Source organism: Vanellus vanellus (assembly GCF_965231255.1).
Source record: "Vanellus vanellus genome assembly, chromosome: 26".
Classification (NCBI taxonomy): Eukaryota; Metazoa; Chordata; class Aves; order Charadriiformes; family Charadriidae; genus Vanellus; species Vanellus vanellus.
The window spans coordinates 3,579,671-3,603,369 of record NC_138931.1 but is presented as its reverse complement, the minus strand read 5'-3'; the positions used below and the strand labels follow the sequence as shown (position 1 = coordinate 3,603,369).

The following is a 23,699-nucleotide window of genomic DNA, read 5'->3' as shown; positions in this document are numbered from 1 at the left end:
TGTATCACAGTAGGAAGAAAAGCTTACAGTTTTTATTCCAGCCACTGCTATCACTTTCTTCCATTGCTCATTTTTACAAGCCCAAACCTTTCTATACCGGGTTAAATAAGACATTTGCTAAGAGCAAACATAGACAAATCACTCAAGACACCGACAGCCGTTACACAGCAACCTCACTTCCAGCACCCCTCTCCCCACCCTGATTCAATACACCAATCCTTCGATTTACAACAGCCAATTACATGGGAAAGGGCAAAAGGAAACATCTTTTTGTTCGATTACAAGCAGAAGCGTACGCTGTGAATGGGAAGGCTATACACCCTCTCTAGAGCCCAAGATGAAGAGCTGAAGACCAGTACACAGGAAATTACTTCCTTGCTGTGTTGTGCCCAAAACCAACCAATTCCAAAGCTGCCAGTAAAAAAAGGTAAAAATATTAGTATTCCATCATCCAGCAGCCCCTTTCCAAGGGAGGGGGGGCGAAGTACAGCTTTCTGCTTATCAGCACTAACTGAGCTTTTTCAAATTAGGCTGAAAATAAAAGAATACGTATTTAAATAATGAATGCTGAACTAGAAGTTACAGCCGTGTCTCAACAGAACAGTAAGGGCAAGCAGGGTGTTGCTGCATATTCAACTTGTTCTCAAGGCAGCAGACGCTTCTCAGCAGGAAAATGGCGAAGGGACTTCAGGCACAGAACTTGCCGACACCTGAGCACTGTACCAATCAGATAACCAGCTTACACTGAACATTAATTGTCGGCAATAGTGGCGCTGTGGTTCAGGGTACAGTTGTAGTTTTGCAGATACTAACCGCTTAAGTGTTACTTGTTGGCATTTAGGCAGCATCACTGGCTTCGAGACGAGACACTAGGGAACAGAACTCCTTTTCTGTATTTCGTCCGGCATTCAAGGACTGAGAATTAAGAATTTGCCTTGGTTTCACTGGGCACTGGAAGAGACCTCTAGAATGGAGCGGCTGCTTTTCAGTAAGTGTGCGTGCTGGTGGAGGGCAGAATTACCCCAACACCCCCCGCCTGGCAGGCTGTCCAGAGCAACGCCCAGAAATCGCAACACAAACTAGCAGAATGGGGTACCCTTCAACAGGCAGTAGGGAAGAGATCAGTAATTGCAAAAATACCTGTAGATAGAGAAAAGGAGAGGGACAGGAAAGAGGATAAAAAGCAACCTGACAAAGTGTATTCTATGCATACTTTTATTAATAAAATATAAGATTTACAGCATATGTCAATGGACAGTGTGCTTAGAGAATTATCTAGTTGGATAGTATGACACCAAAGTCAGTATCTGGTTTTGGTGAGGATAAATTAAACCTCAGATGCCATGCTGGGGATCACTGGTACTGACAAAACCAAAAATCTTTCCCAAAGCTAGCTTAAAAAACCCCCGATTCCATCCCAACATGCACAGCTGAGGTCCGAGAGGCAGTTTCGCTTGAATGTAGTATTGCTAGAAGGCTGCGCTTTGTTCTGTGTGAAATCTACCTGCCCAGTCCTGTGTCGCCGTCACATCCTCACTTCCTTTTGTGTCTGCACTAAGCAACTTTTCAGGTATTCAGTGCATCATTCGGGATATACAGATACACACCAGAGCAGCAGTCTTGATACCACCACCCTCAATCTTCCCCCAACAGCAGCCATTAAACGCCGTTCTTCACAAAATAGAGATGAGTTGTACCAGCTCTGATGCAAAAGCAGCGTCTAATTACCTCTTTGCCCTTGCGATAAGATAAAGAAAAAACCTTGGCCCTGATCCTGTAAACACCTATACACACATGATTAACGTTACTCAACAAGTTGTTTCCTTAATTATTAGCAAGTATAGTCATTTGAGTAAAATTAGTCACATGCTATGTGAGGAGGAGTAGGGCCGACTAGTTTATTCATCCATTGGAGAACAGTTGCTGTCCCTGGGGCAGTTAAATTTTTTACAAGGCTAACAGGTGAAAAAAAAGTAAAATCCTTACAAAGGCTCATGGTCAGGCATGCATGTTACAAGACAAATACTGTATTTAAGAGAACCAGATCTACTCATATTAGAATTTTTACATTTTCAAACCACTGCACAAGGACTTAAAGAAATTAAAGTATGATTGCAATAGAAGTCTTCTTAACAACCTCTAACCCAGCCATAATTTTACAGCAGAAACAGTATCTTAGTTGATCAAACAATAGAGGCATTATAACAACTACCTATAACTAAGCCACAGAAATAATTTAAATATAGGTAACTGAAAAGTGAAGATTCTCCCAGTCAAGGTAAGTTCACTATGACTTTAAACTTCATTCTGAACATTTCCATGAAGGAAGAGTAAACCTAAAAGCACAGTTAGCAAAAATATCTGGAGGTAAAAACTCATGAGCCTTATAAAGCATTAATATCTAGTTCATCTTTGGATAAGCCTTATTTGCTGAAGAGTTTAAATCTCGCAAATAGCTATGAACACTTATTTCATGCAGCTTCTGTACTCCACATATTTTCCGATCATTGCACCATTTACCATTTCTGTAAGTGCAATAACTTTGCAAAGCCAAAAGCCAGAAAAAACACTTGCATGGTAAAACTACATTTCCACTCAGTTACTGATAGCAATAAAATACAGAAAATAGAGCATCTCAGAATGCAGTGTAGTAATTATCTATGTAATCACTCGGTATTTTGTACTACATAACATCATACTGCCAGACAAGAATTCAGACAACTTTTTAAAAAGCCACAGGGGACTTCGTACTCTAAACAAGGCATTAAAGGTATTGTATCCTAAAACAAGGCATTAGAGAAACCAGGACAAAACTAAACATTAAGATGTTAGTCCCATAAAATGGATTTTAAAACCTGAAAATTCTATTCTCATTCCAATTTAAGCAATAGTTTAAAAAAGAGCCTTCAAGAATACTGGAACAGTAACTGACCTGTTCAGATTACGGCAAAATCTGACAGCAGTTTATGGTTTTGAAGTGGAAGTGGTCAATGCATACTACGGCTGGTATTCTTGTCATTCGTGAACGAATGCAGATACTTGTGAAATCCCTCCCTCTCTTCATTCCCATGAAAAATAATTAATACTGGTTAAAATCATTACAAAAAACATCATTTTATTTTCATGCATCTAAGGTAAAACACAGAGTATTTGTATAAAGAGGTAGATTAAAAAAAAAGAAAACAGATTCTCCATTCTTTGTCACTTTTATTCAGTAGTTTGTTTGTTTTTTTTTTTTTTTCCTTATTTTCTCTTTTTTGGTGCCAGACATGGCAAGGAGTGATTACAGTCAACTGTTTATTAAAACATTTGTTGCAACACAGACCCCCTTTACCACTGACCCCAAACGGACCCATTTCATGTGCTTTATTTTGTTTCTTTTTTTTCTATACACCACCACCAAAGCTAGGTGGAGGGGGGTGAAAGGGAAAGGGGGAGTCCAGGAGGCCAGGAGGAGGAGGAGGAATGCTACAAGCCACAGCAAGAATGAGCTGTATTTAATAAAAAAAGGGGGCCACGAATGATACAGTAATGAGGTTACACAATTAAATTCCATAGCATGATTGAAGGCTTTCCCTGTGTTTGACGTCATCACAATGGAAGGCATAAAAAGTGGAGTAAACCGATGTTGATACAGTCCAATCTAGTCCATTAGGCAAGATGGTGCAAGTAGTCATTTAAATTAAAAAGTGCCCTATCCTCACCTAAATGGCTAGCAGACATGGAGAAGAACGCAGTGACAGATCAACAGAGCTTTCTCCATGTAGCTATAAAAGTGTGTTGTCATATGGCACATTTTTAAACACTGGAAAGGGGTGCCATAATGGACCTCTCATTCTCTTTTGTTTACAGGTACAAATGCTAGATTCAACTATTTCAACTATGCAGGAAGTGGACTCTTCAGGTAGGAATGCCAACCCTAATTCATTTTGTCTTGAAATATATACAAGTTGTTTGTAGTAGCTACAGCAATGATGTTTTCCTTGGGATGCCAGGCTGTGTGTAGAATCTTCTTGTTGAAGTCTAGGCTGTCAACACTGATTTCATCCTTCTTTCGCTTACCACTTGCGCATACTTTACGTGGCTTCAAAACGGTACGGGGTTTATTGTTTTCCCGGGATGCCTCTAAGGTGATGTCTCGCTTTGTGTTTCTGTCAAACATTCTGAAGAAGTTGTTGTAAGATCCCGTCATGACAATGCTGCAAAGAGGGGGGAGGAAGAAAGTAACAGTTCTGTGGAAAATAACCTCTCTTTTTATGAAACCTGAGGGTCCCAACTAAGTCTAACATACCCAATTTGTGATAATACCTTAAAGGAACTCATGATAGAGATACACTGAGCTCATTTAGATCTAGCAAATAAGCAGTTAATGACATGATTAACACAAAAGCAATAGCTGTCTTAAATGGTATTACTGGCTAGTCAACCATGCCCAAGCAAGGCAAACTTCACAACTCATTTTACAAAAAAAAATTCCTTTTTCACCCCAAGTGAAAAGTGCCTTTTGACAAGGCAGCTTAAACAGAAAACAGACACAGGTTCCCCAACAGCCCTGATGCATTCTTACAGGTAGAGCGTACAATCAGACAACAGCTTTGAGTACATGGGCCTTATTCCCATACAAATCATTCCAAATTCAGATCATAACAGATGACATGGGGGGGGGGGAACCCCAAAAAGATAAACACTGGGGATAATAAACCTAGTGGATTTGGGTGTTGATACTATTTCACCAGTTAAAGTTTGCAGAAAACCACCTTTAATCTTACTGCTTCGCCCATCTCTCCCGTTTAAGCAGGTGGAACATTTGATTAATATTTCATTCTGGCAAAGTGACAAAACTCAACTTCTAGTCAAACCCTACAACTCTTTAGTACATAAGGCAATTCTCTATAATCCTATGCTACAATTTCAAGGGTTAAGTATACATATGTTAAAGTCTACTGAAGTACTAAAATATTATCCATGAATAAAAACAGACAGGTATTTGAGGTCATGCTTCAAGTTGCCCATTTTAAGAATAACTTGGAGAGGTCTTAAGTGCATATAGAGAATAATTAAACTTGCCTGTCTGATCCATTCCAACAGCATTCAAATTTGTCAAAAATGCAATCGTTCTCATACAGTGAACAAAGTTTACTTCTGAGGTATTCATGCACCTGGAAAAAAAAAAAAGTGAGATAAACTGAATGAATACTGAACTTGCATACGTGTAAAATAACCTTCATAGATTCTGTTCCAAAAGTAATTAAGTATCTAACAGTGCTTACACCCTATACCTAGGAGCACACACAGCTCCCTCCTCTGACTGTATGGACAAAGAGCAAAATGAATAGATACATGAATTAACATTTTCTTCTCGACAGACATTTCAAATGAACACAAATAGCTGCAAGTCACTTGGAGTGGGAAAGAGACATCTCCCCAAACCTGGCAATTCTTCAGAATGCTTGCCCTCTCTGAGGGGTTATCATGCACTCACTACCCTTTTAGATATGTGAAAGGCTTTATCAGACCTTGCTTATTTCGAAAAATCACGCCTTGGTGACTGATCTTCCTCCATATGATGATGAAGAGGATCCCTTCATAAGTTTTCTTACAAAGAAACCACCACAGCAATTTTCAGTGCCAGCTTAAAACATTTTCTGCAAAGGAAATGTTTTACCTCCTATTTTCTCCAGGAAAGAACAGGAGAATATAAAGTCAACTGAAGACTCTAAGAGAGCTGTGCTATCTCAGGGCTGAAGATTACCTTTCCGCATTTCCATCATGTAAGACGGAGGCTTTTTCATACCCAAACATAGTTTTAGGTTCTGCAGTCAGCCTGCAAATAGCAAGATCCTGTAGCACTTGCATGGAACCCACAAATCTCATTGATGCTTTGCTTTGGACATAGTGATCTATACACAAAAACTTAACTGCCACATCAAGACTATTAGTAAGATGCAGTATCCTTCTAGGTTTTAATTTCTAGCCTACATCATCTTCACTGAATACCTGGTATGTTTCCACAGGTCTATTTTCCATATTTAAATCCCAGATCTTCACTGACAGGTAATCTCTAGTCATCATATATCGACCACTATGGCTAAATTTGACATCAGATATGGAAGAGATAATTTCAGAGAAAAATGATCTGTTGCTAGGATCTTCTGGTTCTTCAAACACTGCATAAAAAGAAGATAGGCATTTCAAGAGGTAAGTTTATGTCTCTTCCAATACAAGATACACCCAAATTAGGTTAACATTTTCTCAATAAGCTTGCCACATTGGGCTACTTTGCCTGCATTACATACAATAACTTTCAACAAGAAAGCCTTATAATACAATTTCCATACTCTGAAATATTTTGTTTTCGTAGCAAGTCACGGTCAGCTTCTAAATAAGTGAACTACTCGCTAGTATTCAGAGTCTTCATTCACACATGTAAGACATCAAGCAGCAATTACAGACCAAACTCAAAAGTACTCGACCTCCTGAAGTCTGCAGAAAGCCATTCCTACTCCTATCATCTGTAGCAGACTCCCCAGAGCAGACTCCCCAGCTTAAGCTGCTAATAATTTTATTCACGACTTTTACTGTGGCTAAATATGAATCTAATCTTAAGATCTATTTAGATTTTAGGAAATCCAATACAAATACATACACACGCGCTTCAGTGTTTAATAGATTCTTATTGAGTGCTTAGTTTCATCTAACAGCAAGGTATCATACTTCACAAAAAGACAATAAACAATGCGGGACAGAACTTACATTTTGAGTGTCTGTCACAGAGCGCTGATGCTCTCATATCACAGAGACGAATCGTTCCTTTACTGCTGCTGTATACAAATGTATTACAGCTGTTTGGGTGGAACTCTGCAGCTGTTATCACCTCTGTGAGCTCTTCCATGTTGGCAGGTTTAATATCTACAATATCTACAGCATTTTGTTAAGAAATTTTCTTCAGTTTTCATTACGTAGTTTTCAGCTTAAAATATATTCAGCAATGTTCACCAAAGTATATCTGAAATAGCCAAAAAGAATTAAAACAAGCCAATAAAAGCAAAATAATGCTTGGAATTTGGAAGTGGGGTAAGACTTCCATGCCAAAGTCTGTGGGACCCAGTCAAAAACTGGATAAAAAGTCAAAATTAAGTTCCACAATCTGTCTAGAAAGCAAGACTATACCACTGCATTCTATATCTGTTTGAAGTGAATTCTAGTAACAGCTCAAGCCTGCTAATATTTTGCTCCACTTCAGCAGTAATTAATTCTATACTACATACGTGTCACCCAAGTTTTTTCACACAGAACTTTATTTTGCGTAAAGTCTAGTTACATTACTACATTACAAAGGCGGCACATGTGATTTCTGCTCAGGGTCCTGCTGATTCGTCCACAAGCCTCTGCTCCCAGCAATGGGACTGAATATGTGTTTCTGCAATCCTGCTGCCTGCAACGTTTGTAGGTGCACATGCAAGAGGGGCAAATGGTTAGGTTAGAAGGCAGAAAAGAATACACATTGTTGAGATAAAAGATGGTGCTTCTGACTTGCTTCTTACTGCAGGTCAAGAAAATTTTCACAAGATAGTTTACTAATGCTGCCTTCCACAATTGCTCATCTCACTTGAAACCTTAAACTTTTTTCTTCTTTGTTTTTCACATGCAAACGACTACTTCTCCTTATACTGCTCATGCTGAGCTACCTCTCCAGAAGTAAAAGCCCTTACAACTACAAGGGAGAAACAACCAGGATATGGAGAAACGTGCTACACAAAAAGCTCTTCATGAAAGGAAATAAAATCCAACAGTTTTGTTGCAACCAAACTGTTCCCACCATACAAAACAACACAAAAAAGATACTAAAACTTCTGTCTGTAATTTCTAGGTGCCACAGGTTAATCCGCAAGTCATCTGCAGATAAGTACGTTTCATAATCACTATTAATGGAGATGGAATTGATGTGATACGTGTGAGCGTTGGCAAATATTCTTCGTGGACTAGCTTCAACCATGAGGTCCATGGGCCTGAATACTGGCACCTGCAAAATACAAAGCAGTGGAAGTTTGAGACGCACATGTACTACAAACACATTGGCAGGCATAATCACAGCCCTTCAATACACCAAGCCAATTAAAATATCTCAAAATCACCTCAGAAGTAAGTGTCTGCTAACTGGCATCACAGAAAATGTAAAGTTAATCATCTGGGCAGTTACTCACTGAGCCACAGGCTAATCTCTGTTCCAGGTAGGGAGGGAAGAGAAGTCACTTGAATGTGGCTAATTCACAGAGAATGAACTACTCACCCGTAGTGTTGTAACTGTAGTAGGATCCCTATACCGTCCATCTTCTTCTTTTAAATTATAACCCTCTGGTCTTTTGTCCCTTTCACTGATTTTCCATAATTTTATTGTTTTATCTGAAATAAACAAGCCATAATTTAAAATCAAAGCTCTAGCAAAGATACTAGTCTTCACAGTTGATGCACTTTTAACACAAAGCCTTCAAACAAGACAAGACCACCTACGTGTACCAAAAAAGACAAAAATACTGCTTGGAGAAAACAAGACAAGATAAAAAGCATTAATAAAACCTCCTCCACAGTTTGTTCTTTTCATAAAAGTTATAGCAAGTTTCAGTTAGGATTGTTATGAATGACTAATATAAGCTCTCACACATATGAAGGTGCTGAATGACAGTTTAGCTAAGCCGCTTTGCTATAAAGCGACCATATCAGAAATGACTAATGCATCACCCCATATTGTGGGGCTTCTGTATCCAGGCAAGCCAGGACAGCAGCAGAGTTACACAGCACAACTCTTGTGTAGCTGCATCCCTAGATACTTGCATTTAAAACCAACTTGCTTCCATCCTTTTGAAAGTGGAGAGGATTAGACAAAATCCTAATAGCAAATCTATGTAACAATAGGTTACCGTGCAAAATTAAGTCATAACTTACCATTTGTAGACAATAAAAACTGAGCAGCATTTTTCTGGGGTAACCACCTAATTTTGTTGATCTTCTCTTCAATTTCTAAACTTTTCAAGTAGTCAAACTCTGGTTCATGGCTTTGAAAGGTACTGTAAACATTGTATTCTCCCCTACTGTGAGACTGGGTTTTGTTCTAAAAAGAGAATTAAACGATCAAGATACGTATGCAATGTATAGAATGCTTTTCAAGGCTGCAGGCAGAAGCCAGAACTAGATATTTATTAGCAAGATATATAGGCAGGCTGCTAATTAGCATAAGAATAGGCCAAGACCTCTACACTCTATTGTTGCCTATGCCAGATTTGCCACAAGTATCATTTGGTGTACAACTTGCCTTATTTTAACGAGCCTGTAGAAAAGACGAAATGAGGATCATCTCTTTTGCAAGAACTTGATTAGAGTTTCTACTATTTTGGCTAAGAAAGCATCAGAGAAAAGACAGTTATCACAGCAGCTTTTGATTCCTAAAATTTCCAGAAATTCCCTCAGCCACATGAATAGTACCTACACCAAGTTCTCATGGTAATTCTGAGCAGGTGAACTTACAAACTAACATTTTGCCTAAACATTCTAGGCATGGTAAGTTTTGTTTGTTTGTTTAAAAAAAAACAAAAAAACAAAAAAAACAACAACAAAAAAAACAAAACAACAACAAAAAAAAAACACACAAAAAAACCCACACCACAACTCAAAAGGCGTCACCATTCTCTCATTTTTAATTTTTCTGTGTTTGTATTTTTAAGGATAATATTCCCCAGGAGAAATACACAGCCACACATATGGCAAATCTACTCTGTCGGTATGTTCAGCTTGCTAGGCACACTATGGGAATCCCACGTGCCACCTCTAAATTTATACAAGCAGCTCCACTATTTTGGTTTATAATCTCCACATTCTCTGAGACCTTCTAGACTGCTTAAGAAGCTTTTTCTTCCTCATTCTGGAGGTGAGGCGAAAAAAGCTTAACACCTCTGCTGAATACATCTCTGACATTAAAAGTCACACCTGCAGTTAGCCTGTTCAGAATGGAACTGTTTGGGAAACCGAAAACCCTCCAAACTTGCATAATTCCTCTTTTGAAAAGCTGTGTTTTAGGCAGTAGCTTCCTAACACTAATATTGCACTCCATGTGCCGAACCTTAAATTCCCTCCAATAGGTAAGGTGACAGGAAACTGGAACCGTTTCTGAAATAGTGCTCACTAGGTGTACTTGAAGTTAATTCAAGCTTAATTTTGTGATATATTCCTGTTCCACCCATTTCAAGAGGTTGCACCATCAAATGCCTTTCCTGTGATACGTTCTTGACTAGGGACTTCGCTCGTTCCTTCTCTTGTGTGTCTCATGTCCATCCATTCATCTCACCCCTAATACCTCGCTAAAACATACTTCTTGATATGATCCTTGCTAGCCCACATTTGTCACATTCCTTGCATCATTTTCTCTTGCTTCATGCCCTTACATTAATAGCTGGCAGGAATTCTTACATTTTACAATAAGCTGTGGGGGAGGGAAGAGTGGAAAAAATGCTTAGAAATAAAATTTGGCACTAGAATATTGTACCACACCTATCAATTATACTGGCTTTCCCACCCTAGAGAAAGGAAGGAACTTTGTTCTAAGTTTCAGTTAGGTCTAACAAGTTAAGCAGGGTCACTGCATAGAACAGGCGACTTCTAAAGTAAACCTATTGTGCTTTAGGAAACACTGGTCATGATTCAGGGAACTTCCTGTCAATTCCATACTTATAATGATTGAGTCTTAAATATACTTCTTGTGTATTCTAGTAAAACTCTACAGGACTAGAGTAATACCTAAAATCCATCCTTCAAATAAAAGCAAGATTTAAACCATCAGACCGTTTCATGGTACTCCAAAAAAGAAAAAAAAAAAACAACCACCCAAACCCAAAACACAACAAGAAGAGGTGTTGGCTCAAGTGCCTTATGTTAAATTCCGATACAGGTAATTACAGGCTGCCTACGCAAATTCCTCCTTCAGTTTCAATTAGATACAGTATTCATTTCCTGCCTGATACTTATGCAATGTCGCTTACTTTGCGTTGCAGAAGGGCTGCCACATTCCAACCCAGAGGTGGCAGCGTTTTGGCAGTGGGTAAAGCTACACAGCTTGTATGACTCTATACAGAGCACTTGTTTTAGTTTTTTTCTTTCTCTATGTATGGCCTGTAAAGCACTGTGGAATGCAGTGGGATAGGAAGGTGGTACATAAATCCATCTAAAACACTTAATTGTCTTTTAGATACTTTTACATATAAAAGTTGTTCCAGACAGGTGTAACTAACCAGTAATGCATTACAGATCCAAGTCCCCATTGTTCATTCCCTAAACACCAAGGGGCCAAATTATGCCAAAAACAATTCCATGCAACTTGATCTGATAACCCAGGTGACTCTTACTATACCTGGACTCACAGATTGTAAGGATATGAGCCATGGGTTATGCATGAAAAACATAAGTAGCCATTTAAAGACAACTCACTTGAGAACAGGCAATTAGCTATTTAAGCTTTAAGCTACATTAAAGTAAAGGATCCTTAAAGAATGCAAGCTCAAACTCAGACTTAAAAAAAAAAAACAACCAACTCAAAAAAGAAAGAAACAAACAAATCCAAAACAAACAAACAGAACCAAAACACCACCACAAAACCCCAAAACCACAAGAGTTAGTGTCCAAAACTGCAGGAAGATTATAGTGAGGATACTCTACATACTATGTTCATCTCAGACTCCAGCCAAAGAAACTTAGGAAGAGGTTAGTCAGTCAGGAACGTCCCACTAGATGGCACCAACTGACCACAGTGGAGGCACTGCACTCAAATTGCCTGCACACCAGCAGAAAGCCACTTGTTCTGGGGAACTGAGGAATTCTTAAGGTTTAGGATTTTTAGAATTGAAATTGAATGAAACACTAAGGAAAGAAGTAGCAGCATGACTTTTCTAGGCAGTGAGATGACAGAAGTGCCGCCTTACCCTCTCTCTGAAATAAATTCTAACCAAGTCAACTTCTGACTATGGCCTCAGTTAAAAATCAAGCACTGCATCTCAGCTTTCCCACCATTGAAGTGGGACAAGAAGCCCTTTCTTAGCATTAGATTTGTCTGTAGAATTCTGAAAAGACCAAAAGAACAAGTATAAAATGAAAAGATACCTTTGCTACTATGATTATCTGATTTTACCTAATTTGATATCAGAATGGAAAAGGACATCTTAGGTCACAATTACATACTCACTTAAGGGAAAATTTTATTTCCCTAACTACAGATGAATCTAAAATAATAATCACAGCCAAGCAGAGTCACTGTAAAACAACTTTAGCTTCCCTGAGGTCTTTTTGTGTCCTAAGCCCCCTCTTTTTCCACTTTAAACACTATTTAGAACACAGATAAAGAGCATTTAAAGAGAAAATTAATTTCAAACAATGTCACAAAGTTCTCAATTTTTTCACTCTTAAATTTCAGAATTTTGATCACATTACACAGGCATGCACTTTGTGTAAAGTTTTTTATGAAAGCATGCTCCTTTTCTTTAAAAAGAGAATGAATAGGAACAGAGGAGAACATGAACTTACCTCCTGCTCCTGTTGAAAGATGACAACTCTGCCTCCTTTGTCTCCTGTTGCTAACAACTCTCCAGAATGGTTAAATTCTACTGTAGAAATTATATCCGCTGCATAGGGACAAAAATAAAGCCCACAAATTAATAATTCTTCTGAATACTAAGTGGCCAAGAAAGCTACAATTATAAGTAAAAAAGAAAATGCACACTTCAATTCAGTTTAAGTATACTTATGTTATAAAATACATGTAGGGATTTCTTAAAAAAAAAAAAGTATTTTTTTTAAGCTAAACAATTGAAAACCAGTTACTAGTTCACCATGCCAGTTACATGTTGTGTTGTGCACTAAATTGTTTTTAAAGGCTTTATGTCATTGCTTCTTGAAACTGTTTTTGTTATACTGCTACTTTAGTATAATATTGAAAATCCATTTCTGTATGTACTCTAACAGCAGACTGTGTATATACATATTCCTAACTTTACTGTCTCCATTCCTTCCAATAGAAGATTAGAAGATTTAGAGACAATCACTACCCATATGATCAAGGCCTTTTTTTTTTTTTTTTTTTTTTTTTTTTTTTTTAAGGACTCTACACATTTGACAATTTAAGGGCAAAACCTATTAGGGTGGAGATGTTCAGACATCAGTGTCTAGGGAATGCAAGGATGAGGAACAAAAACAGCTACAGGAAATTAGGAAATAAATTCAACAGACTGTCTCTAAAAAAACCTGAGTACCTCTTCTGAATGAGGAAGGTTTACATTACCACAAGTATTTTTTTTATGGGGTGCTAACATTAAATAGTGAATATACATTGACAAAAAAAAACCCAGTCAGGCCTAGTATCAAATCAATCTGTCTATACAGTAAAAAGAAAAATATGACAAATTACAACTTAAGCTCAAGCACAGCAATTCACTTTTTCAAACACGCACACCCCCCTCATACTTTCAAATAGTAGAATCAGAACCCAAATTTTTCTTTGAATGCGAACTTCAACCTGCAAATCTAATTTTCTGCAGAACAAAGTACCTGAAATTTTCACCTATGCAAGTCCTAGGCTATTCACCATCACGTCAGTCTAATGCAGACAAACAATTATCCACGTTTTTTATTGGATGGTTTCTTCATTCTCTGAGAGTTTAAAAAAATCTGTTCCCAGCTCTACAGACTGAAAGCTACCACTAAACAAAAGCTACTCAGTCTGAATTTAAACAGACACTATTGTGCAGCCTATCACGGAAGCTATCTTATCATAGACAGCAAAAGGGTTATTTCATTTTGAAGAAGTGAAACATGCAGGATTTTCCTCTTATTCATTTTAATACCAAAATGAAACTTACATCATTCTCGGGTTGTCCCAAACACATGGGCGGTGGCCCCTGAGGACATTAGCAAGCTGTTCTTTAATAACTGCATTACACAGCAGCGACAAACACGCGGCGTATCTGTCTGAAAACCGCACAACGCAAAGACAGCCTAAACAAGCAGGCCAAACTCAGCAGCAAAATCCTCAAACAGAGGCAAAAGATGCAGAGTCAGATTCTTGGCACAAACAAGTATGTACAGCTCAGTTGTTTTCTAATACACAACACAAACTGCCATATGACAAAGGATAAACACAAGATTATCCTATCTCCATCGACCTCCCTTGCTGTGATTATCTGGCACTGCTGAAACACAAACAGGCTGAAATTTCTCAAGAACATGTGTTAAGGACATAAATATGATGTAAGCTTGTATGTAGATAAACCAGGATCCAGGTCACACATCGGAAAACCTTTATTTCAGTGCACATGTGTTTTTTTCTTTCCTGGAAGGTAAGGGTTACTTTAGCCATTCATTAATTTGTGAACAAATGAAGTGATTTCTCTCACATCTATAAGACTTAACACTGCATACCATTCAGATGAAAATACAGCATTCAATATGTACCCTTCACACGTGAACAGGGCATAAAGGTAACATACAATTAATCAAATACAGTATGCGGAAAGATATGCAAATAAATCCATCATAGTACTTATTTGGTGAAAATCACTTAAAAGTTTTACAAGGTCAAAAGCAGGTTCTATGATTAGAACAGGCAGCAACAACAGCCAGAAAAGCCATAAATTATGGGATAACCCCCCCATTTTCCTAGGTCTGCTGATGTAACATATATTGTATTTCATAATTATACAAGTCTCCTATATAGCAGAAAGCTAACCACTTCTCTGTAACAGTTCTAGACATTCTTACTTTTTGCATTTATTTTAACTTGCAAGACCATCCAAGCTTGACATCAGTGATCTCCAAGTTGACACAAGTGCCGCTTTGTCTATAGGCTCAACTGCATGAACAAACTTCCAGTACTAACACCCCCACACCTGCAAAAAGCCCTGCAGGCTCGGCTCTGTCAGTGGTGACAAGGTACTTCGAACTCTCCAGTGCCTGGATCACACTATGCAGAAGATCTTTTCAAGTACTTGGATCAGTTTTTTTATTAGAAACAAAATACATTCCTCAGCAGCAATCACACAAGAAAATTAATAATCAAGTTTTTAAACTCAAGATACATCTAAAGAATCTGATGTGCCTTCTACACTGTAATCTTGGACTGTTCCCTTTCCAAGGACAAAACAAACATGCCAAAAAAGTAGGCAGCAAAATGATTTCTGCTTAACTAGTCCCAAAACAGGGCTGAGATATATTTTACACAAAAATCAGTACTGGAGACCAAAGCAACAAATCACACATTTTAAATCCAATAACTCACCGTTAAGAATATTGTATTCCCATACCTTGGTTAAAGAAAGAGACAGACATCAAGTCACTGGTGTTGAACTGGGCGGATTTAATAGTGTTTGAGAATTGACAGGGGAAGCATTTCATCTTCCGCAGTGCACTGATTCGCTTGTGTATTTTCATCTGTATTAACACCCTCGTTGCCAAATACAATCAATGTTATCCTCTTCTTTTCAAATGGTAACTATAATTCCCATGATAGTTACACATAGGGTTATTTTAGTCCCTCAGCGCTGCAACGAGCAAAAGAACATCTATAGAACGCGCTGCCTTCTCTCTGCCTCCTCCCTTTTGTGCATGCTATTTTTGCTACAGTCTCTAGGTGGGAGTCTCGCAAACACAGAGGGCTGCTCTCACTGCCCGGCAGCTTGTAAACGATCCCTTCTATACGCAAAGAGCACTAGGGAGGAAGACCTTAAGGAGAAGCAGATCTGTAGGTGCTCTATTGTCACCAACACCAATGGCTTTTGGAAATATGTTCTATCATTTACCACGGAACTCATTTCAATGCCCTCCTCTTCAAGCACCAGTATCAAGAGATAAATAACCACCAAAACCTTATCTGATAACCATATCCCCTCACAGGATACAGTAAGATAGCATTATCTGTTAATACACTTCCACAAAGTTACCCGTGCCTTGAGAGACCAAATTCATCTCTCTCTTTCCCCCCAAGCATCTTGAGCCATCTTTGACACCAAGATGAAGCATGACATTTCAAGTGCTGAGTTTTTAAAAAAAACTACAGGGCAACATCAAACACACAAGATGAAGACATCATTCTGAAAAAAAAAAAAAAAAAAAAAAGGCAAAAAACAGGAAACAGGACAGAAATGTGCATCTACATTCCTGTAGTGCACCTGCAATACTTAAGTATTAAGTTTCTCCCTCTTGCGTAACTTGCGATAGACAGCTCCAGGGTTACCATAGTGTTTAAAAGTACTTCTTTGCACAGATACATACAGTTGTCCTTTGGTACCACTTAAATATCCCTTCATAGACACTTACTGTTAACACTCTAGAAACACTCCTGAAACTACTGAATATTTCCAAATAATGGGTTTCACTGATCTGAAAGCAAAGAAGGGGGGGACTACAACAACAACACACACCAAACCCAGAAAATCACCTCTACAACCATTTATGGTGTTGTGCATGGACATCACCAAGACAAAGTGTTTTGCAGCAGGTTGAGTGAAACGCTATGAATCAAACACAGAACTGCTGTACACTTTTATCTCTACCTCAAAGAAACAAAACACACTACAGTCAAACCAAGCCAGTGATCTTAAAAATCCCACTGAATTGTCAAGAGAGGCTTCTTGGCCTGTGCTGGTAGCTCAGGGACAACAGGGCCAGTCTGCTGTCCCAGGAGCCCTCAAAACCTCCTGACAGTCCTCCCAGATACAGCAGCTACAGTCTAGTTTCTTGCAACTGCTGTCAAGGTTGCTTTTTCTTCTGCACCTGATCTTTATTTTTCACAACCTGCTTTAAGCTTTTTATGTATTGCTTCAAGGATACACCTTCGCTTTAAGTGCTCCAATAGAAATCAAAACCACCGCAAGGTCTGGACACTTATCTTCACTCGATTCAAGTAAGACTAGCTTTTCTCATGGTAGAGATGAAGACAGGAACCTGAAGAACCAAAGGAATCAAAACAAGGTGTCTAGCTTTGACAGAGAATGGGACAGGGGGGAAAGACATTTATCTCCAAGTTTTGATAATGCTTTAAGTAACGTGTTTGCAGTTCACCATGTGAATGGGAGACATACCAGAAGCTTCCAAGCAATTCTTAACCAGTGGGAGACACACACTGCTGCTGATTAATCAATTCACAAGATAACAGCCACTCAACGCAAACCTAACTCGTTTCCTTGTGGGCTTCTGAAGAGAACCACCACAATCTCAGAATTTTAAGTCAACATTTACTACACCAACTTTTGCCGTTTTGAGTAATTCACCTGTCATGTCAGGCAGGATTCAGATGGTTTGAAAAACTGAGGCCCTGGGCCAGTGCACTTAGGAAAGATGAACAGTTCAAATGAAAATAGGCAGATTACACTGTTGAAAGATAGTTGACTAAAAGAATCCAGCGCATCTCAAATGCCCTTTCCCCTGTTAAAAGAAAGCAATGCTTGAAAAAAGAAAACCTCAGTGACAGATATTAAAAAACATTTTCACACTTTGGGGGCCTTCCACACTTTTCAGTGAATGCTGAACAAGAACCACATACGCTTTATCACAAGCAAGTTTTCTGAAATATTGGAGAAAGGGTTGTGCTGAAGTTTTACCACTGTTGACAAGTCTACAAAATAAGGGAATAAAACAGATTTATCAATCCAAACAAGCAAAGAAAAAAAATAACACTGTAATCCAATGACTTAGTTCCAGAAGGCCCATTATGAACCTGAAAAGCAATTCTGTATTAAATTTGCTTCCGATAATAGAATAAAAGGTATTTTATTAGTACAGAAGAGGCTATCTATTTTAATGTACCATGAACTTTATATAAACTTTGCTTATAAAACATGCTTGGTAGGCAAAACATGTCACCTACTCTACAGCAGCAAGTCAATCATGGGAATGAACAAAGAGAGTCTTTATTTCACCAGACCTAAAAGGTTTCTGTGCGAGTTTTTAGAATCACGTTGATCTGCTGCCTAAGCAGAGAGCAAGTAAATCAGCATGTTTACACAAGTGGAGCAATCTTCTGATGTTTCCAAGGACTGAACAAAGAATTGTAGTATTTAAAAAGCATTTTGGTACTTCTTCATTGTTTATACACCTTCCCAGTGGCTCAAAATACCATTTCTGGAATTTTCCGAAGGAGCAATTCAAACAAGTCTCATCCATAACGTAGAACAGATTACTTATAGGTTGGTAATTATATCCTAAGGAGTAAAAAGTCAATTCACTGACCAAATGTGGAGCCCACTTCCTCAGTTTGCCAGCCTTAAGTATAGAAGAAGCTATTTTGATCAAACTAAACATCAATTATCATTTCAACGATACTTCATAAACTGTCTGGAACAGGAAACATCAAGAAATGAACTTTTAGGATTATTACTAAAATCCAAGGAAGCTCAAAAAGCCTCAAATTGAGGAAGCAGCACAAGAATGGATAAACATAATGAGGCATAAAGACTGCAAAATATTGGAATTCAACACAATTACTGAGCGTACCTGAGCCATTCTTCCTAGATTATGTCTAGGGATAAAGTCAACATGCTCAAAACTGAGGAAGAATATCTGTCCAGGAGAATCTGCAGACCTTAAGTGTCCAGAAATCACTTGTGAATTGTTTGGTGCTTTCTAACCCAGGGTTAAGCACAAATCCTTCCTGCTTGAGATGACTAAACAGATGCAAACTTTCAAAAACTCAAGCTCATTGCACAGCTAGTGACAGAAAATTGTGACTTTTATTGGACTTTCTTGTTTCCAGTAATGATTTTGGTTTGGAGTCATGTACTTCATTGTTGGGGAAAAAACCAAAAACACTAAGGAGAAAACAAAAGCTTCTCCAAGGCTTCAAATATTTTAAGAAGCTACACGATGAGTTCTGAATGTCTGAGTCATCCCAACATCACCCCATTGTTTGCATGATTTTGATTTACCACACAAATCAAGAGTCCTAATACATTGTGTATTAAGTCTCTGAAGCTAGATAGTAAAGTGTTAATCTCAAAGTGAACAGGAAAGCCGTTTAAATAAGATTAAGAAAGAGTGACTATACATGTATGTTTCCATAGAAGAGAGCTCCCAACACAGGATACCACAACTACAGGCACCAGGGAAAGAATAAAAGAGCAAAATGGCAAGCACTATTTAGTACTGATGGTATAAAAGAAAACGCCCTCTGCATTCCAGCCTCATCCCTAATTTATGTACATAGAGAGGGGGAAGGGAACACAAGAATCATATACTTTAAAGTTACCATGACCGGTTTTACTATTGACTTAATTTCCCTTTTCTTCATTCACTTTCAAGAGTGATTCTCTGCATTCATTCCATCTCTCAGAAGTGACTAGGCAACAAAACCAAAGGCAGCTGGGATAAGGCATTCCTACTGTTCAATTTACTTCAAGAGTCATTCCAGAAGTCCTTTAAACAGATCTCTCTTTACTAGGAGAGGGCATTAAAAATATATTAATACCACAGAAACATGAGGACAAGATGAAATACATGCAACACAGAAGTAAAGAAAGGGGTTACCCTTGTGGCAAAAATTCTCACTCCTGTGCCATAAAGCATTGCAAGAGCCAGCTGGTTACTTGTTCTGTCCCAAGTACCAGTCCTGCAACACTGCTGCACACAAAGAGCACATAAAGCTCTCCTCCTCAACAGGGAGGGGAGTGGAATTTGTATGACGGACAGCTAGCTTCACACTGCTGCTGGCCCTACCAGTGTTAGAACACAAACATGCAGGAGCCGAAGACACAGTTCAAGCAGCAGACAGTAAATAAGCTGGTTTTGTTGGCTTGTGCAAATCTGTGAAGTCTACACACAGGGAGAAGGATTTACAGAGCGTTCTCTAGCATCCACGTTCATTCCCAGTGCTCCAGGCCCTGTGATGCTGAAAATAGAAAACATGCGTTCATCATGAACTCGTTTTCCCCATTGATTTTGAAAGCATTCTAGTTCTGTCTAGTAAAGATGTATTTAAGTGCTGAGACTCTCCCAGTCCTATTTACATACGTAATATACACACACAAGATACGAGTCTACAAACTGTGAATATATGTAGTACTTCACACCTAAAGTTCACTACATAAACTACTCACCCTAAGTAAATTAACCAAATATAAACCTTGTCAAGCAGTCTTAAAACCCCATACTTTCCCTCTATTTCTTGGGCTTTCCTATATTCCCATGTCTTGTCTTTTGTTCACTCTTTCTTCTCCCCTTCTCTCTCCAACTTTGCCAACCTTTGAGGAAATTTATCACTTTCTAAAACAGGCAAGTCCTACTGCAACTAGGAGTTCAACTTTGGATTTAAAAGCCTGAGTGACTTACTCATTATTATTATTATACATCTTATTTTTAACTTTCTATTCCGTTCCCTAAAATAATGTTTGGATCCCTCTCGATAAAGCTCTTTCCTGTAGTGTCCTCAGTTACATTAACATGACCAATGCCTACCTTGCAACTCTGATTCAGTTCGCTGTGGGCTGACAGGTAACCAGGGCTCTGCTCTTCAAGGGCAAAGTATGGCTCACATACTGTCCTTAAGTACGCCGCATCCTTCCGAGATTACTCTTTATGCTGTCAAGTCTACATACTAGCAGTGACAGTAAGAACTCTTATCACCAGCCTTCAGTAGTAGGAGCTTGAATTCAGTCACTTTTTTTAATTGAAGCAGGAACAATACAAGCTAAGGGAAGGAACCAGTGCTGTAAGACAACTATTTCATAGGATATATGCGTATTAGAATGGCTTAGAAATTAGAGATGCATTTATAACACGTTCTTATATAATCTAGAGATAATGCAACTTAAGTACTAAGCTCAAAACAATGTTATTCTATGGTTTTGGAAATTTATGCAAGCAACTATTTTTGTTAAGCCTCGGGACTTCTTAGAAAACACAACAGGCACTGAGCAGCAAACTTTCATTCCCTCCCACTGAAACAGTACAGTGATACCAGCCTTAATCTTGTTGCCACTGGTTTTATGTAAGGCTAGTAATTCTCCTAAATAGCTTTACTAGGCTCAATGCTCAGAGAAGAATATACTCCAAATCCATCTGCCCTACACCACAGAAGCTGCTGCTATCTGCAAAGCAATAGTGAGAAGATGACATTAGAATTGCAGAGAATAGAACTGAAACAGAAGTGACTCGCAAAATTCTTTACAAGTTGGAATAATAATAATGAATATGCAGTTGAAGTATTTTACCAAGGTAACAGTAAAGCAGGGAACAGAATCGCCATCTACCAAAATACAGCACGTCTCCTCTGGAGAAGCAGCTCCTGAGACATTCAGAAATCCTTAAGTGATCTTCAGTTAACCGTGATGTCAAAGCAACATCCTCATTTAAAAACAATTCATAGAAAGCACACTCTATGTTCAATATTATAATCTTAGTTGTATAGGGAGTAACGTACTACACATTTTAATTCTTGTGTTTGGTAAACGATTGCTGTGCCTCACCAGGCAATTGCTGTTTGTGGGCCAACATTAGTTAAGTTTCCACCGTTAAATTTATCACTAGTTTCCCCCGTGGTCCCTTTTCGGACCAAGGGAAGAGGCCAACACACAAGCATGCTAAAACAACAGCAACTTTCAGAAGCAGCAGAAATCACCACAGGGAACACTATAATCACCACCTTCAACAGACATTACCACTACCTCAAACTTTTGTGAATGATCCCTAACACAATTCAGTTACGTGAAGTGGTTTGTTTTTTGCTAAGCTAACAGAGTTCATAAAGACTGAACTGAAGGCATTAAATGAGCAAATCTGCTGGGGGGAGGTGGTGGGGAAGGATCGTGCTCAGGAGCAATCACATCTCCAGACACCACAGTTGCGTTTGCAAACGGCTATTAAGCCCACAACCAAAATGCCACCTAAGTGCATTTCTGTCTATACGTACACAGTCTCCCCAAGTCTCCCCCCTTACAACAGTTGCCTAAACAAGAGTTTGGCACTGCTGGAAGAGAAAGGAAATTGATTTAAACCTCAGACCACTGGCTTCCTGTCACCATCTATAGTAGGAAATTCAAAGTCTCCAGTATACATGACTCCGAGACACCTGTGGTAGCACAGAGAAAACATAGATGACAAACTGTAGCAAGTCACAGCACTCTGAAAACAGATGTGCAATACATTAACTGATTGGTGCATGCTTCCTACCACTTAAAATGACATAAAATTGCTATTAAGTTTGATCTTAGTGAAAGGAGTTAAAGTATTCACATTAAAAATTAGTATGAGCTTTGGGAAAGAACTTTTATTTAAAACTGTGATCCACCATGGAACTGGTGAAGCAATACCTGTACCACAATTACTATAACCACCAGGCTACACCTGACTGTAAAGGTTTTATTTCTGCTCACCAAATCTGGCACTGCATTCTATAATTCCTTTTATGCAAACTTTATTGGAAACCTACAGAAGAAAAAACCCTAGACTATATGTTGGCTGAAAACAATCTTGAACTGATGCCTTGAAACCATTTCATCTGCTGAGAGAATAGTTTTGGGTTTTTTAACCCCAATTTAGTTGTTAATAAAGCGCTTCAAAAGTTACTACAAAAAATCCTCTCACATTAACCTCATAACAACAGCAGAGAGAACAATGCTCCCTCCATATAAACAAATACAAAGCTGTCTGGATTCTGGATAAAAACCATTAACCCTCATCACCCTGATTAATTACTTTCTATTTTTAAACCTTAAGGCAAGACACTACCACAGTTCCTCCCGGAACACATGCACAGGAAAGCAATAGGCAAATCCCCTTTCTTCCACTAGGGGAAAGAGAATAAATTGACCACAGCAGTATCTTTGGTTTACAACAAGCTGCAAACTAACAACAGTTCCCTCCCTTGTCCTTCCCCTAAGCTAGACATCATCTAGTTGGGAGAACAGAGTAAGGAGCAGTCAGTCTAACCGCATTCAGAGAAGCGCGAAACTAAATATATTTACAACAGATCAGTTGAGATGCGAACACCACAAAAAACTACAGCTGCCTTGGCTGCCCACACTTAGGCACTGTATATGTAACCAGCAAGGTTAACTTAGCTCCAGCATTAGTTGTAAAAAACACAACACACTGTGGAACTAGCAAAACATTAGTCGTAGCCCTGTCTGTGGAGTCTCCAAGTCCTCTGGGAGCTGCCTTCACCTACGTATTACTAGGACCTCGGAGAGTGTATTCTACACGTAAACTTAAGCTGATCTATCCTATGATCCTTCACACCCTGGAATTGAGGGGAGTGTGTCTGTGAAGCTTGTTACAGACCTCCGAAACTCTGGAAGACTATCACTATCCAAATAATTCAAACAGCAAATTACTGCGAAGCGGAGACATCACCAGTTTAAGACAGAGCCATTTTTCAACTCATCACAAGCTAGATCCGCCTGAAAAATACCTCAAATTCAATAATAAGGGATTATTTAATACCTGACAAGAATTCCCTTGAGTCTCTTAAAGGCATCCTCTGCCTTGAAACTGCAAATAGCATTGTTCTGGACTTTTACAATACCCTATGAAAGGCAACTGAACCTCAAGGTGGTCTCAAGCACCACCCACATATTTTTAAATCACATAGCTTCTAGTCTTGGCAAGAGGCCTCCAAGGTTTAACTTGAGGAACAAGACTGGTTTGGAAAGCACCAACTAAGACAACTCCCCTCTTTA

At 38.7% G+C, this 23,699-nt stretch overlaps 1 protein-coding gene across 2 annotated transcripts in view; it reads right to left on the bottom strand.

Annotated features, from left to right (window-relative positions):
• Positions 1-2,641: 2,641 nt before the first annotated feature.
• Positions 2,642-23,699, bottom strand: part of PPP2R2A (protein phosphatase 2 regulatory subunit Balpha) — a 40,246-nt gene continuing 19,188 nt past the window's right edge. For both annotated transcript variants that reach the window (XM_082495645.1, XM_082495646.1), the window contains exons 3-10: positions 12,565-12,662; positions 8,944-9,109; positions 8,291-8,403; positions 7,846-8,023; positions 6,754-6,918; positions 5,998-6,167; positions 5,068-5,159; positions 2,642-4,199 (exon numbers count right to left, since the gene is read on the bottom strand). In XM_082495645.1, the coding sequence (XP_082351771.1) occupies positions 3,920-4,199; positions 5,068-5,159; positions 5,998-6,167; positions 6,754-6,918; positions 7,846-8,023; positions 8,291-8,403; positions 8,944-9,109; positions 12,565-12,662 (1,262 nt within the window). In that variant the 3' untranslated portion in view covers positions 2,642-3,919. The remainder of the gene's footprint in view (positions 4,200-5,067; positions 5,160-5,997; positions 6,168-6,753; positions 6,919-7,845; positions 8,024-8,290; positions 8,404-8,943; positions 9,110-12,564; positions 12,663-23,699) is intronic.